At 43.3% G+C, this 14995-nt stretch overlaps 1 protein-coding gene across 1 annotated transcript; it reads left to right on the top strand.

Annotated features, from left to right (window-relative positions):
- Positions 1-3085: 3085 nt before the first annotated feature.
- Positions 3086-10103, top strand: lhx5 (LIM homeobox 5). The gene is made up of 5 exons (XM_060844018.1): positions 3086-3255; positions 4906-5129; positions 5916-6193; positions 6938-7103; positions 9718-10103. Exons 1-5 carry the CDS (start codon positions 3086-3088, stop codon positions 10101-10103), a joined length of 1224 nt encoding a protein of 407 aa, XP_060700001.1.
- Positions 10104-14995: the final 4892 nt, after the last annotated feature.

Below are 14995 nucleotides of genomic sequence, written 5' to 3'. Positions count from 1 at the left end.
AGATTACTTCTCCAACGTACAAATAGTTAATACAGGAATTTGTTACACAGCATCTTTGCTCTTTTGTGTCATCGAAATAAAACGTCTTTCACAAACACAATTGCCCGGGCCAAAAAAAAAGAGAGAGATGTTGGAACTGAGTGCTCCTTCTCAAAAATAACTTGATAATGCTTTCACCGACAAAGGCTCCAAAAGATCTGAGTCTGTCTTACAAAACGCACATATATGTCGCGCTCTGATCCTGCCAGCAAAACTAACCCTTTTCAGACTTTTGTTCTTTTATGAAACGTCACAGAAACGTGACCTCGAGTTCATTACATTGCAGATTTGAAACGACTTGGGGTTCCATGTCTAAATAATCACTTCCCACTACACATGAATTAACACGAATGAAAACGGAACAGTTTGTTGAACGTTGGGAACATAAGCATAAAATTGTCTTTAGTTATGTTATGGAGATGATTTGTGTTTAGAAAGCTTTGTCGTGTTTTTTTTTTGTGCCTCTTAAATAAAGATTCACGCCAATTTCAAAACAAAACCTCACCAATTCTTCCCTTCAATCTCTGCCAGGAACTAGGAGATTGAGAATATTTTGCAAATATTGCGACTTCTTACGCATTAAAATGAACAATGAAGTGGTTCTCTATTCTGTCTGGCACCGTCCTCCAAATCAAATCACGGAATTAAGAAATCTGCTGTCGTTCTTTGCAAGTATAACATTTCTAGACGTCTCAAAAATGGAATGTAAAGTTAAATGTATTTACTTTGTGACATACGTGTATTTGGCATGGTATGGGACTTGTACACTCTGGGTTAATGTCTGCACATGGAGTTGCCATCTTCACATACAGTTGCCTAATCCACTATGAATTACAATGTACAACGTATGCGTAATGAGAATATTTTGTGCACTGGCGTGAATGTTTTGTTTTGAATCGTGATTAAACAACCTGATCCATGCTCATTTGAACATGCACAGTGGCGATAATGGCATCTGCGCATTACGCCGAGTAAATGCGAATTGCATGTATTTATTGGTAATCAGGTGTAACGTGCTGTTACCAACAGCAAGGCAGACAGCCACCGATGAGCAGATCCGCACTAAATACAATACAAACAGTTATAACTATCATATAGCACGGGAAATGCTATGACAAATACTGATCAAATGAATGTATATTATGCGCGCGCCAATTTATATCCATTTCTCAGTGCCATTGTAGCGCCAAAGCGAACACGTATAAAACCAAACTATTGTATGATAAAGTTGCAGCGTTGGATGACGCTTTGCAGTCAGCGATTTCTCATTGCTCCTTTGTTCATCTCCGAGTCACTTTCAGCGACCAAAATTCAACTCCAGAAAATGCTACAGATCAAGTTTCAGATGTTACATCAACACCCTAAATGCCTAAGCTGTTAATTACTTAATAACCTTACAGTGCCAATGTATACGTTATCTCAGATTTCTGTATCAGAAGTTTTACAGCATAGACTGTAAGGAACTGTGGATAGATGGGTAAAATATGTAACTGTGAGTAAATACAACATGTTTAGTTTGTTATGCTGTAAAGGTGATAAAACCAAGATAGAAAATGAAATGACTAATTAAACAGCTTCATTCTGTTCCCATTAGCAGTTGCTTTGTCAGGCATTTGTCAGCCCACACTTTTAACTGTGAAGTTAAGTCTACAAAGTTAATCCACCCTGTATATCTTTCTAATTACACTACAAGACAACAGGTAAGAATATCTGCTCTCTCCAAAAATGAACCATACCAGTCGGTGCGTTACTGTGTCCTAATCGCTACAATGCAGATTCAGGCTAAGATATGTGATTTCCAGAAGCGATGTCGGCTTGTCAAAAAATAACACGCAAACCTGCTGCTTCTATTTTTATCTGGTTTTCGTATTTTTTAAATTTTATTTAGCATTTAACAAAACTGACACAACATACTAAGAAGGAAAGCGTATAATTCGTTTCTTAATCGCGTTGGTTTGTAAAGCGTGCTGGCGATTGGACACAATCGAAAAACAATTAATCGCTTAAGAAAGTTTTAAGAGGTCCTAGCATTTGGATTTTTAAAAGAAGTACATATTTAAATCAGCAAGCTACGACAACATACATTCTATTTAATCCATTATCTTGCGATTTATAACCATTAGTACCAATCAGATAAAGTTGCCTTTACAAAGAAAACGATAGACAGATCCTTCCCGAGGCTAAGGCTAGACACAACGTTTGGTATAGTCAGCATTTAAATTCTGAATATCGCTTCATTAAGAGCATGGATTCTGAGGTTTAGACTTATGCAAAGAGACCTTTATCTCTTAATTGGCTTTTATTTGGGTACCTAGTTTCTGAAGCTGTTTCTGGGGAAGATAAGCGCTGTTCACAAAGGTGACCCAACCTAGAAGATGTTAACTTACCAAAACCCACGTCTTTTACTTGGACAAAAGAAAAAAAAGTCTTCATACCAGAAAGAGGGGCATGGAAGGACATTCTTACTTAAGGTATGAGGCACCGAGTAAACCTAACACCCACAAAGGTAATGGGCTGTTTTCCTCTGTGCGGGCACAACGTTGCATTCAATTTAGATATGCTATAAATTAAGCGTTTCTATGGTAGCGTGTCTCTGATTGGGCTGCATATCCCGTACGTGACGGCAAACGTCACCAAATCTGAATAAGGATGCGCGAATTACAGCTTCGTACACAAAGATGATGGAGACAGCATGAGCGCCCGAGAAAAGTCCTATTGCAGCCCGGCTAGGATGATTTTGAGTTGATTGCTGAATGTGTAAGGATAGCTTCAAGAAGCAGGATGAGCTGCTAGCAGGCGCATCTCAGAGTAAAAGAGGATTATTTTGCATTTTCCAGCTCCTTCAAACTTCAGGGAGAGAAAAAAAGAAAACACAATCGCACCCAAAGCGCGCAGCTTCGACAGAACGGATAAGGCAGCTGCCGCGAAGCTGACAAGAGGAACTTGAACGGGGCAACTGGATCTTTGAAGTGAAAACTGCAGTCACTCGAAGTAACGTTTTTTTTCCAAAGGAAAAGGCAAGATTGTGTTCCTGAAGCAGAGCACGATGGTGCACTGTGCAGGTTGTGAGAGGCCTATTTTAGACAGGTTCCTCCTAAACGTGCTGGACAGAGCGTGGCACATCAAGTGCGTCCAATGTTGTGAATGCAAGTGCAACTTGACTGAAAAATGCTTTTCAAGAGAAGGGAAGCTTTACTGTAAAAACGATTTCTTCAGGTGAGTTCGATGAAGTTCCGTGGCTCGGTTTTTAAAAACTCCATGTAATTTTGAATCTGAAGCTGACTAGACCAATGTAAACTGTCCCCAGAATGTGTTTCACACAGACACACATACACACACACACGGATTGTCGGGCGGATTTGAAGTAACTTACAACATGTAATCAAAAAAGCTCATGATTAAAAATCAACAGCATTTTAAAAAACGCCAAGGGAACACATTTTGACATTGATTCCAGTTCAGGCCTACACAGGGCTTAACTGGGGCCGCAGAACCTGGATGAAGTATTGGGTGTTACGCGAAACACTCCAAATTACTTTCACCCGGGAATGCGATAAAGAAATCAACAATGTCACTATGTTTAATCAGACATCCGTAACGCGTATCCCAGTCAGTCTGATGGTCCATGCGCTCAGTGCAGCTAATTGTTTCCGGGTCTACTTATGGTTCTGTGTACCTTCTCAAACCCCCCCCCCAAAGTCAAGCTGAGACGGGCCTTCAGCTCAGTGGGAGGCTACAGCGTGTGACCTGCGGTGGTGCATGTCGAAAGTTGGGCAACTTTAAAGGGAATGCCAGCAAGTTGAAGTTCAAATACTCAACTATATGAGAGAATGATGGCATAACACAAACGCTTGCTCCTTGTTTTAAATGAATATAAACTGCAGGTGCGTGGAAGTAACATTAACCACGGGGCCCAGCCGACTTGCACGTAGAATAGAACGTTTCTCTGTGACCCATTCTCAATGCAAACAACGATTCGTTGAAGGTTCCTAGTATAGCAACACTTTAAACATGTTTACTGATTCTGTTAAACTGCAAATGAACCAATTACACCTCGAGGATAAAACAAAGCTGACTTATGATCTCTAATTATTTTACTAAATCAATGTCATGGTCACTAACATCGGCCAGAACGGCAGCTGTGGGATTGGAGGCTGCGGAGATCATCCCGGCGGTTGTCCCGAACCAGGCATGACTTCTGATGTCCTGCCCTCCGGGAAATAAAGGGTGGAGGCTACTGGCCTCTCCCACCTCCCCCTGCAGTGTTTCCGACTTTGAAACAGTGATTTAAACCAGTCAAATGGAAGAAACGACAACTTTCGCCCAAGTAAGAGACTAAGTCCACAAGTATCTTCTGACAACTTACTTTTTTCCATGAGTGAGGTACATGCATCAATGTACATTGCAGCGTTCTTGTGGAACCGAATGGGTTCACCTCTGAGGCCGCAAGGATTTTGAGGTTCTAAGTTCTTTGTCTAATATGAACTATTTCAGGATGTATTCTCACCCATGGCTATACTAAAATCTATTCAGGTTTAAAATCTATTCAGCGTTTAAGATGTTGGTTTGTTCTTTAAAAGGGACAGGATACTTTCACAGAACTGTGAGGTGCAAGTGAGGACGATTTGAATGTAATTGCGATTTTCCTTTGATCCTTCCTGAAGCTCATTTTATTGATTACAGAAGGAGCGCCGCTGAAGTTATCTGGTTCGCTTCCGAAAAACTGCTCTGGCAGTTTGAAGAACTGGTTCCAATTATCAAATCCTCGTGACTGTCCTAATTACATCATTTTCTCAGCGAGATGGTAAAGGCTTACTTAATTATGGAGGTGATATATATTTACATGACGCCCATTTCTGTTTACAGGCGGTTCGGTACGAAATGTGCGGGATGTTGTCAAGGTATCTCACCCAGTGACCTCGTAAGGAAAGCAAGAAATAAAGTGTTTCACTTAAACTGCTTCACTTGTATGGTTTGTAATAAACAACTGTCAACTGGAGAGGAACTGTATATAATCGATGAAAACAAATTCGTGTGCAAGGAAGACTATTTGAGCACCAGCAGTTTAAAAGATACCAACTTAAATTCAGGTAAGGGACTGGACTTGGATCAGCACCTCGCGGATGGCGAGAGCTGTTTCTTTTTCATATCTCTTCCCCCGAACTCCCAGCACCCACCCACCCCTCGCCACCACCCCGTGAGGTGTCGCTAGTTTAAAATCACCCCCGTCCCACTCTTCCCTCCTGTGTAACCGGGAACCTTCTGCAGTCCTCATCGTCACTTTCCGAATAAGACAATTCTAAAAAAAAATAAGCTGATATACTTTGACCACATGCCGAGTGCTTGATGTCGAAAATTGTACTTACAAGAAGATTTCGAAATGATTGACCACCTTGGGACAGCGTACCTCGGAAATGCCCCCTCCCCCCTCCCAGGGTTTGCTTTTGGATTTGGGTGGCGTCTAAAATCAAATCCAAGGCCACTAAAATTGTACAAACACGGTGTCATTGCCTGGAAATTCGAATTCGTATGAAATTACAAATGCATTCTCCGAAAATACTCAGAAAATACTAAGGTTGAAAGTAAGTTCTAAAAACTTTAGTTTTCTTTTTTTTTAAAAAAAAAGAGTGGAAAACTAAAATAAAATGAAAACAATAAACACGTGTTTCAGGGAAGCTTCTCTGAGGGATGGAGATATGTTCCAGTTTAGTTAGTCACTTGGAATATGACATTGTGGCTGTTGGAAAATCGCCTGTTCTAGGCTAGCACTTGGTTAAATTCTGTCGTTTGCCCTTCTCCTGTCGGAGGGATGTCAACGGCAGCTTTTAAGGAAGTCTGCTTCTGACAGGTTAATAAAGGCCGTTGCTGTCTTTCAGTCTCTTCGTGCACCGATCGGAGTTTATCGCCTGACATCCAAGACCAGAATTTAGACGATACAAAGGAAACGGACAACTCCACCTCGTCAGACAAAGAGACCCAGAACAACGAGAATGAAGAGCAGAGTATGGGCACCAAGCGGAGAGGACCCCGGACCACCATTAAAGCCAAACAATTAGAAACGTTAAAGGCTGCTTTCGCTGCTACTCCGAAGCCCACCCGACACATACGGGAGCAGCTGGCCCAGGAAACAGGCCTCAACATGCGGGTTATTCAGGTAGCCTCACCTCCTTGTTTCCCCGGTTGCTCTGCCCTGACCATCACTTACTGCGCTCAGAAAGTATACCTTTCAGCGAAAGTGCAAATATTACGAGTGAGATCTATTCTAGTTGACAGTGTGGCTCAGAGCGAACAACATGTAATGTATAAAGTCTTCATTTCATTCATCCCACGGGTTTACATATTTTGCCTCTCCCCCTCCTCCCCGCGACTTCACATTAAACTTTTAATATCTGAAGGACGGCCGGGTCCGCGCTCGGGTGCCATCGGGAGGGAGGGGTGTGGGCACCAAATGGGCACGGGGGAGCTCAATGCTCGGGCGAATTCTTTTTCCGCACACGAACAATCAACCTGACGCCCTGTCGTTTATCCGGGTGCATTTACAATGAGCGCTTTGTAAAGTCTTCCCTGGCGCGATCGAATGTCCCTGAACATGACATCGTTCAGGAAAGGTCAGAATTACGTTATCACATTTCCATCAATCAATTGCAAAGTTTAATCTTTGTTTTCCAAGTGGTGTTTTGGCTCTATGCCGGTTAAATCACTGCAGGTAATATCAATATTCTCCACGCTATGGGGGAGAAGGGGGGAGTTGGAGGGAGAGAAAGGTGCTAGTTTAATGACCAGCCACAGGAGTAAAGTGATTTGGGGGGGTGTTTTGCCCTTCAGTGCTTACATGGGGAGCTGTTCTTAAAAGCACTTGCTGTATTTGCATTAAAAGAGCGGGCCATTGTTTTGGCAGGTTTGGTTTCAGAACAGGAGGTCGAAGGAGAGGAGGATGAAGCAGTTGAGTGCTCTGGGAGCACGGCGGCACGCTTTCTTCCGAAGTCCCAGGCGCATGCGTCCTTTGGGAGGGCGCCTGGACGAATCGGAAATGATGGGCTCTGCTCCCTACAATTACTACGGAGGTACTTTCACCACATTTCAACTTCCGAAAGAGCTTGGCTGCGGTCAGAGCGGCGGCGTTCCTCCATATTCCTCCCACCACCCCCCCCCCCCCCCCAACCCCCTCCTTATCCGTGTCCCCAGGGCTGAGGGCTCAGTGGTGCCTCGTCTTTCCCTCTCCCAACAAGGCGCCCAAAGCGCGGCGGGCAGGTTCTTGTGGAAAGGAGGCGTCTGTCTGCTCCCCACCGGCTGGCTCCTACTCCTGGCTCGGGGCTCCTTTAGCTTCACCTCAAAAAGCATCAAGGCGAATAAGGCAGAAGAATTGGTCCAAAAACAACCCCACAGTTTTCATGCATTTAAAAAGAACACTAGCCCCCGCTACACTTGTGCTGAGTGTCACTTTGCATTGCGTTTATTTGTGTAACGATCATCTCCCTCACCCCTCCCTGCCCACCCCCCCCCCCCACGACAGCTTTTCTTTGAAGCCCCTTTACTATTATCTAAACGTTTACGCAATCCGTTCAGTTTTTACGAAATGAACATTGCTCCAAGTATTGTCCGCTTGCTAACCGCGTCCGATGCGAATGGTCTAAGGTGCTCGGTTGCTATGACTTTCTCACTCGCTTTGTGGCATCTGCACGGGTATTATTGAGTGAATGATCGCAGCCTGTTGAGCTCTTTAATCTCCACCTCCCTACACCCCCCCCCCCCCCCCCCCCACACACACACACCCCTCCCCAACCCCCGTAAGAGATTCCGCTCCGGCACTGGCCAAGTTGCGCCCCATAAAGCAATGCATTGTGATGAAGCTGTCTTTTTGAAGAGAAGCCTGACCCATTCAACGTGCACTTTCTCTTGTGTTTCCGCGAACAAAGCTACAGCTGCAGTCTTTTGTCGGATATTCACCCAGGATTTGTTCCAATTACCTCGAACTCTTGGAGCATATGGAGGGTCACTTGCAGAGCGCCACGACTCTGCTCCTTGCCGTTTGCTACAGCCTTCTGCTTGCAAATGTAAAGCAGCACCTTCACTCAATTAAACCCTTCACTTTTTTTTGCGAATTAAATGTAATAATTGTACTCTATCTTCCCCATATACACATGATAAGAAGGCCCTGAATGTACCTAGCGCTAACTACGTTATTAATATGAGATAAATGGTGACTGGAAGCGCCTTGCTTCCAATGCCGCGCCCAATCGCATAATGTGCCAGGACTTTATACATCCAGATTTAATTCCTGTATACTGAATGATTGTTTAGAATTCATTTCCAATTGCTAAACGGTCTGCTTGTTAAGGATCCTCTGGGTCGAATGAAACGCGCTACATTCATATGAAAACTTCCTACTGCAAGCAATAGCTCATACCCAACCGTACTTACAGCTCAGTATTGACTTTATAGTTACTTCGAGTTAGCAGGGATATTGTTTAAACCCCTACAAAGCTAAACACTTAACAGAAGCAGTCGTTATTTTCTTTTTATTTGGTTATGTCAACTGAAATTTTGCGGAATGTCAGAAAAACAAATGCAGCTGTCAAACCATCAAAGGGACAGCAACAGGTTCCAAATGGCAGTTGTGCGGTTGCGCTGTGCTGACTGAACGCATTTAGGTCCATTTGGAATCCACTGTAGGTAGACACAAGACATCCTTGTACATTTTGTAGGTGCACATCAGATTTCACGCAAACGAACACTTCGCCAAAGTAATGTAGCCTTTATTGCAAGGTTAGTACAGTACATCACATAAGCAGGAAGCAGTCATTGAACTGTCGGCGTGTAAATTCCTGTCTTTCGCCATTTACCATTAATTGTAATCGGATCTACTAAAATGATGCATAAATACTGACAACGTTCCTTACTTCAGTGATTTGCAACTATCCATCCAACTTTTATAAAAAAGAACTTCGCTTTGTCACAGGGCAGTGAATGGATATTTACGTGACAAACATGTTAGTCCAAAATAATGATCAACTAATGAAGAAATGGGAGGATCCCCAATCCTGCTTGTTCTGGTTGGGTGGGGATACGGTGTGGACAGGAAATTCACAGCTTTGTCTTTTTGCATGTCGGAGTGTAAATCCGAAAGGCAGATATGCTGTTTTTTGTCGAAACCATGGAAGAATTGTGTGTAGACTAGGGCCCAGATTGGATGACCCGGAATTTGAAGATCTGCGTCCTGTTTCTGAGCGGCATGTGTGTGACTTCTACATCCCGAGCATGGGGTGGTCAAATTCACCCCATCTCTATCCCTAGCCCCTCTTTCTCCCTCCATTTTCTTTCACCCTTTTAGACCACCCTCTCCCTCTCTCTGCTTTTCTCCCATCCACTCCCCACCCCCTTTCACGACCCTACTCCTCTCCCTAAATCCTATTCTGATAAGCATGGATGAGAAGCAACAAGTCTTCACTGAAGGACTCAATCACACCATTTCCTTATTAACTTCTGGCAACACTTTTAAACGGAATGCAATTTTGTCATGACATCTAAATTGACAAATGCTGTTACTTTTTTTATTTAAACTGTTATGATGTAGCTGGAACATAAACTGGAATTGTGTTTTTGAAGAACCCAACAGAAATGAGTTGAATTTCAATTTGCCTGCAACGCTGAATACTTGTTTTATTTTGTTCCATGCAGATTATCAAGGAGATTACTACGGACCGACTGCAAATTATGACTTTTTCCCGCACGGCCCACCGTCCTCTCAAGCACACTCGCCGGCAGATTCAGGCTACATGCAGTCCTCAGGGCCTGGGGCGACTTCACTGGGAGTGCTGGAGCCTCCGCTATCCGCCCACCACCCTCCTGCTCTCGGTGGCAGCGAAAACCAAAGGTACACGGACATGATTTCCCACCCTGACACCCCAAGCCCTGAGCCCGGGATGACCGGGCCGTTGCACCCGATCCCGGGCGAAGTGTTCAGCGGAGGACCCAGCCCGCCCTTCTCCATGTCCAGCAACAGCGGCTACAGCGGGCCGCTCTCACATCCGAGTCAGGAGCTGAATGAGACTGCGGTCTGGTGAGGGACTCGAGGTGGCTCAATCAAACAGCAATGAGCACTGCGGCTCTGGCTAGCGGCTTCCTGCACTTGCGGCTCCCTCCAAACGCTTTCTCACAACCACAGGGCCAGTAAAAGCTCCCCTCTCTTCCCCCTTCCCTCCCTCTCCCGGCTCCCCTTTCCTCTGCTCCGTTACATCTCTCTCGATCCCGAGCCCTGTACTCCCTCTCTATCCCACTTCCTGTCACCCCTCTACCCCATCCCCGCCCTTCTCGCCTCTCTCGTCTTTTCTCCCACTCCCCCTTCCCTCTCATCACTTCCCTCTCCAAATTCTACTCTTGTTTTCGCACACGCCCCCTCCCTCATGCCTTCCCTTCTCCCTCCTCTCACTCCTGCCACTGTGTCCACACCTCCTCCTCTTCCCTCCTTCTCCACTCCCTCAGCGGCCCCAACTTCTCTCCCCTTCCCCTCTCTTCCCTTTTTACCCCTCCCCCTGCCTGCTCCCTCGCATCCCTCTCCCTCCTTCTCCGCCTCTCGCGCGCCCCTCTTTCTGCTAGCCCTCCCCTTTCTTTCTCCCTTACCCCTCCCTTCCCCGACCCATACCTCTATCCCCTACTCCTCTCCTCTGTCTCCTCTCTCCCTAGCCATCTCATCCCTTTCTCTCTTTTCCAGCCCTTTCCCTATCCAGGCACCCATCCTCTCTCGCCTACGCCTCTTCTCTCTCCCAACTTCCTCTCCCATATCCACATGCAAACCCAAGTGACTTCAAAAGCAGGGGAGGAAGCGAGCACCGCGCATGTGTCACTGTTGCAGCCAAGATGGCGGCACATCCGGCATGGGCAGGGGCCTCTGAGAGAGGTGCTGCTGGGAAACTTGGAGCTGCCACATTGCACCGGCCCGCAGTGAGAGTGGGAAGAAGGCACTGGATATGAATAGAGTTCCTGATTCTGTTGTTAATGTGAATAAACGATCATTTTAGTTTCCACCCACCATCGTCTGACAATCCATGTTTCCATCCGTCATAGAAACTCTGGCATCGATGATGACAATCACTTTTAGTGCTTTGGGTAGTTAGTTCCCATCCCACCCTCTTGGAGACCCCTACGTGACACCTTTTTAAATTTCTTTAATTAACTTTAAAATGTCACCATTGATGTTAAAAAAAAAGTAAAAACTTGAATAAATATCCGTTTTTTACAATCAGCGATTTAGAAGGATTTATTTCGGGAATTCTCAATTGTAATTACAAGAATGCGTGGGCGATGGGATTTCTTACAACACTGCGTTCATCCATAATTGGGAAAATTCAGAATACCTCAGTGTAACTGCCAGAACTGTTAATAGCGTGGAAGATTGTCACTATTTGTAATCCCATAAAGCAAGAAATTAAATATTAATACATTTGATTACAAAGTACAACAATAACCTCGTCTCGCTCAGCCGTTTACACCCACGGACACAAAAAATGTTAGGGACTTCAACGGACATTAAGCATAGTTAAAACATTGGAGGGATATTTATGCAAACTATTGTTAGCAATTAATGATGCTATATTAATTACGTCCCCTTTGTCCAGCTCCTTCCAAACTCATTCTGTACTTTAACGAAGGGAGTGTGAGCACGTATAAATCCGGCATAAAACCAACATATCGCTTTAGGTCGTTAAACATGAATATCATTTTGTTCCCGTATGTCTAAAGCAGTGCAGAAAATGCTGAAGAAACTCAGCAGGTCTGTCTGCATCTGTACAGACAGAAAAACAGTTTCCAAGAAGTATCCTTGAACTCGAAACGTCAGACACTGTTTCTGTCTGTACAGATGCTGCCAGACCTGCTGAGTTCCTCCAGCATTTTCTGTTTTAAGTTCAGATCTCCAGCATCCGTAGTATTTTGCCTTTATTTGAGTGCCTACATCTATGCATCGTTTAAAAAGACGTTAGAGCCTGCATTTAGAAAATAAACGCGCGTTAGCCTCAGTTTCCAAGGTAAAATTAGTTAAATTTTCCATTAGCCAAATTCAAGACCAATAAAATGAGTAGCTGACTGAAACGATCTTGTAATAGAAACGGTTAAAACCTCGAATATGTATATGGAAAATTTAATGAATTTTACCTTGGAAACCATATATAATATGCTAACTAGGCACTTTGATCCAGACAACCTCTAAGGATGAATGAAATTATTCCATTGTGTTAAATGTTTGCTCGTTCTTTTGAAATGAACACAGTTTATATATATAAAAAAATTCTGGTTTCCACACTCCTAAAGCACATTTTTTGATACACCTAGTTAAGAATAAAAATGGATGAAGGACTGAAATATTGGTTTTATTTTAGCATGGTCTCGAATAAGAGTCCTATACAGCGTAAGTAAAAGTGGGCGACCCAGATCACACCAATATGAATCTATGGGCATGATGAGTGAACTTGCTGCCCAGTCCCCTTTGTGATGTTTTAGCTGTTTGTTTTTATTTGTTGTAGATCACTTTTACCAAACGGGAAAATTGCAAGACAGTATATGTAACCAAACGGTAATTTATTAGACCTGAATAACATAAATGAGCATGTATATACATTTTGTTATCGCCGTTCAGCCTAAGAGGCCTGTTTAAAGATGCGGTTCAGAGGCCAATTGGCAACAGCACCTTGTTGTCAGCATTAACATAAACGGTTTTACTGATATTTCTCACAGGATATATATTTAATATTGCACTGTAATTTCCTTCAGAACCCAGTTTCTAATTGGCCGCATTCTTTGCACAAGTGTTGAAACAGTGTTGGGTTTATGACCAATGAGCCATCAATCAAATGAACCCCAATGGTGTGTACAGAAAGGGAATAGGCGAGAAGCTTTATGAAGACTAATGACTTAAATGTGCATTATCCAAGTGTCGCGCAAAGGATTTAACCCCAAGTTTACACAGGGAACCCCAACCTTGTAATGGTATTCCCCTGACAACACGGTGATTTCTGTTAGCTTCTCGGGCATTTCTGTAAATCTTCTGTTCACCTGAGCTCGAATGAGTAGATTTATGCAAATCTATTTTGAACGAGACAAGGCTTGTTCCAGTTGTGAATTGTCCGAAAACAATGACAATGTTTTGGTCACGTTTTGATCGAAAGGCAGAGCACCGTGCTAACTGCGTGATTCAAATTCGGAGATGTGCCCTAATCCAACCTGAAATAAGCTGTATTATCATTGCTCAACGAGAGCTCTGGTATTTGAAGACACAGAATAAGCACTCGATAAATATAATTAGACAAAACTAAAACAAGTGTTGACACAGATTTTATTGTGTTCCATTTTGTTGGGCGAAATTGTGCCTTATTGAAAAAACAGATTTGAAGTCAGTTTGTTAGTATCTCTCCGAGGTTTAAGCCGACAGTTTCAGCAAATCATCAACAAGGTCGTGTAGATGGTACTGAGGAAATGATTCTACATTTGATGCTGCTTTGATTGTTTCCCTTCTCCTCAAGCTCGCAGTGATCTGTCCGGGGGTATGTAGGATGGAGGCGTATATGCATGTGTGAGTGAATGAGTCTGTATATATGAGCAAGAGGGCGTGTGTGAGATGAACTATTTGTGAGCGGGTGCACTCTGAATATGTTCTGCAGTCTAGTTCTTTGCTTCATGCAGATTGTGATATGCCTTTGTTGTATGGACTGTGTGTGTGTTGAATGTACTTGTACACCTCTAAGTCTGTGTATTGTGGTCGCACTGGCATGCATGTCGTATACGTACGTGAGCATGTCTGCTATCTGCGCGCTTGCGTGTGTTTTGAAGAGGTACCACATAATTTTTCAAGCTTTCGGTGAAAAATAGCAGGATTCAGTTTTGTCGACTTTCTATAATTAATGACCTCAGTTGTAATAGGATTTTGCAGCCTTTGGCACTGACTGGAAACACCTTTTTGCATAAGATGTAGCATACAATAGGGAGCTGCCTCTTGATTTATGGGTTCCTACTCAGGAATGAATCTCCGGGGTAGCTGGCCAGCAAAATTCATCAGAAGAGACACAGACGCCTTTTGTGTGGATATATATTTTTTTACAGTACCTGAAAATGGATACCTTCTTAGAGTAGAAATGTAAAAGCCAACGTGAAAAACAAAACAATATTTGATTATAGTAATAACAACGCTGTTTATTGCAGGAAGCATTGCAAGCTAATATCTCTAAACAGTAGAAGCTATTCACCTGAGCCTACACTGTCAAGCAGTCGCTTGTGTTTTTTGTTCCAGCTGTTACACCACAAAGCATTAATCAAATGCAAATCCTGAAAGGTCATTTGTAACGCCTAAAGGCTGCTTTAAATTCCCCCAATATCCCTACTCTTGGGCTCTGGATAGAACTGTGTGGAAATTTACACAGCAAATAAAATAATCTTCCCTCCTGCTTGGAATTCTATAATTATATTTACGTCGGTTCTCTTCAAAGTGTGCGGGGGTCGATTACAAATTGAATAAAAAAACCTCTCCCTTCCAAAAAATGTTTGCTTGGTTGAATTGAAAGGTATGGCTTTGATTTGAGGGAAAATTGAAGCTCCACTATAAGTTAATTGACTGTCAGTGTTTCAAATGTCTTTAATATAAAGAGTTTTCTGGATATTTGGGGTAAATAAACGTTCACCCAAAGTTGTTGGATACAAAACCGTCTGAGCGCTTTGGTTTGTGCCACTTTGCAAACTCATATGCACCTCAACAAAAGTGTACCTCCCTATTCATTAGTTATAAATGATAGCTTTATATATGTGTGTGTGTATGCGCAGACAAATGCATTGCAATGACTACCTACAAATTGTTGCAATTTTACACACACTTGCGTTTTCAAGTACCATGAATAAGATGATTTGTGACGTGATGATGCCTCTCTCCTAATAGGACACTTCAATAAGTGGTGAAACTCGTAATGTTATCGTT

The sequence above is a fragment of the Hemiscyllium ocellatum genome, chromosome 24 (assembly GCF_020745735.1).
Source record: "Hemiscyllium ocellatum isolate sHemOce1 chromosome 24, sHemOce1.pat.X.cur, whole genome shotgun sequence".
Classification (NCBI taxonomy): domain Eukaryota; kingdom Metazoa; phylum Chordata; class Chondrichthyes; order Orectolobiformes; family Hemiscylliidae; genus Hemiscyllium; species Hemiscyllium ocellatum.
This window is presented reverse-complemented; position numbering and strand designations above follow the sequence as displayed.

What these genes read in the sequence shown, in the direction of transcription:
- lhx5 (XM_060844018.1), top strand. Translation starts at nt 3,086, where the DNA reads ATGGTGCACTGTGCAGGTTGTGAGAGGCCTATTTTAGACAGGTTCCTC. An exon ending in TGTAAAAACGATTTCTTCAG is followed by an intron (nt 3,256 to 4,905) that starts GTGAGTTCGATG and finishes TTCTGTTTACAG; the next exon opens with GCGGTTCGGTACGAAATGTG. An exon ending in TCCCTACAATTACTACGGAG is followed by an intron (nt 7,104 to 9,717) that starts GTACTTTCACCA and finishes TGTTCCATGCAG; the next exon opens with ATTATCAAGGAGATTACTAC.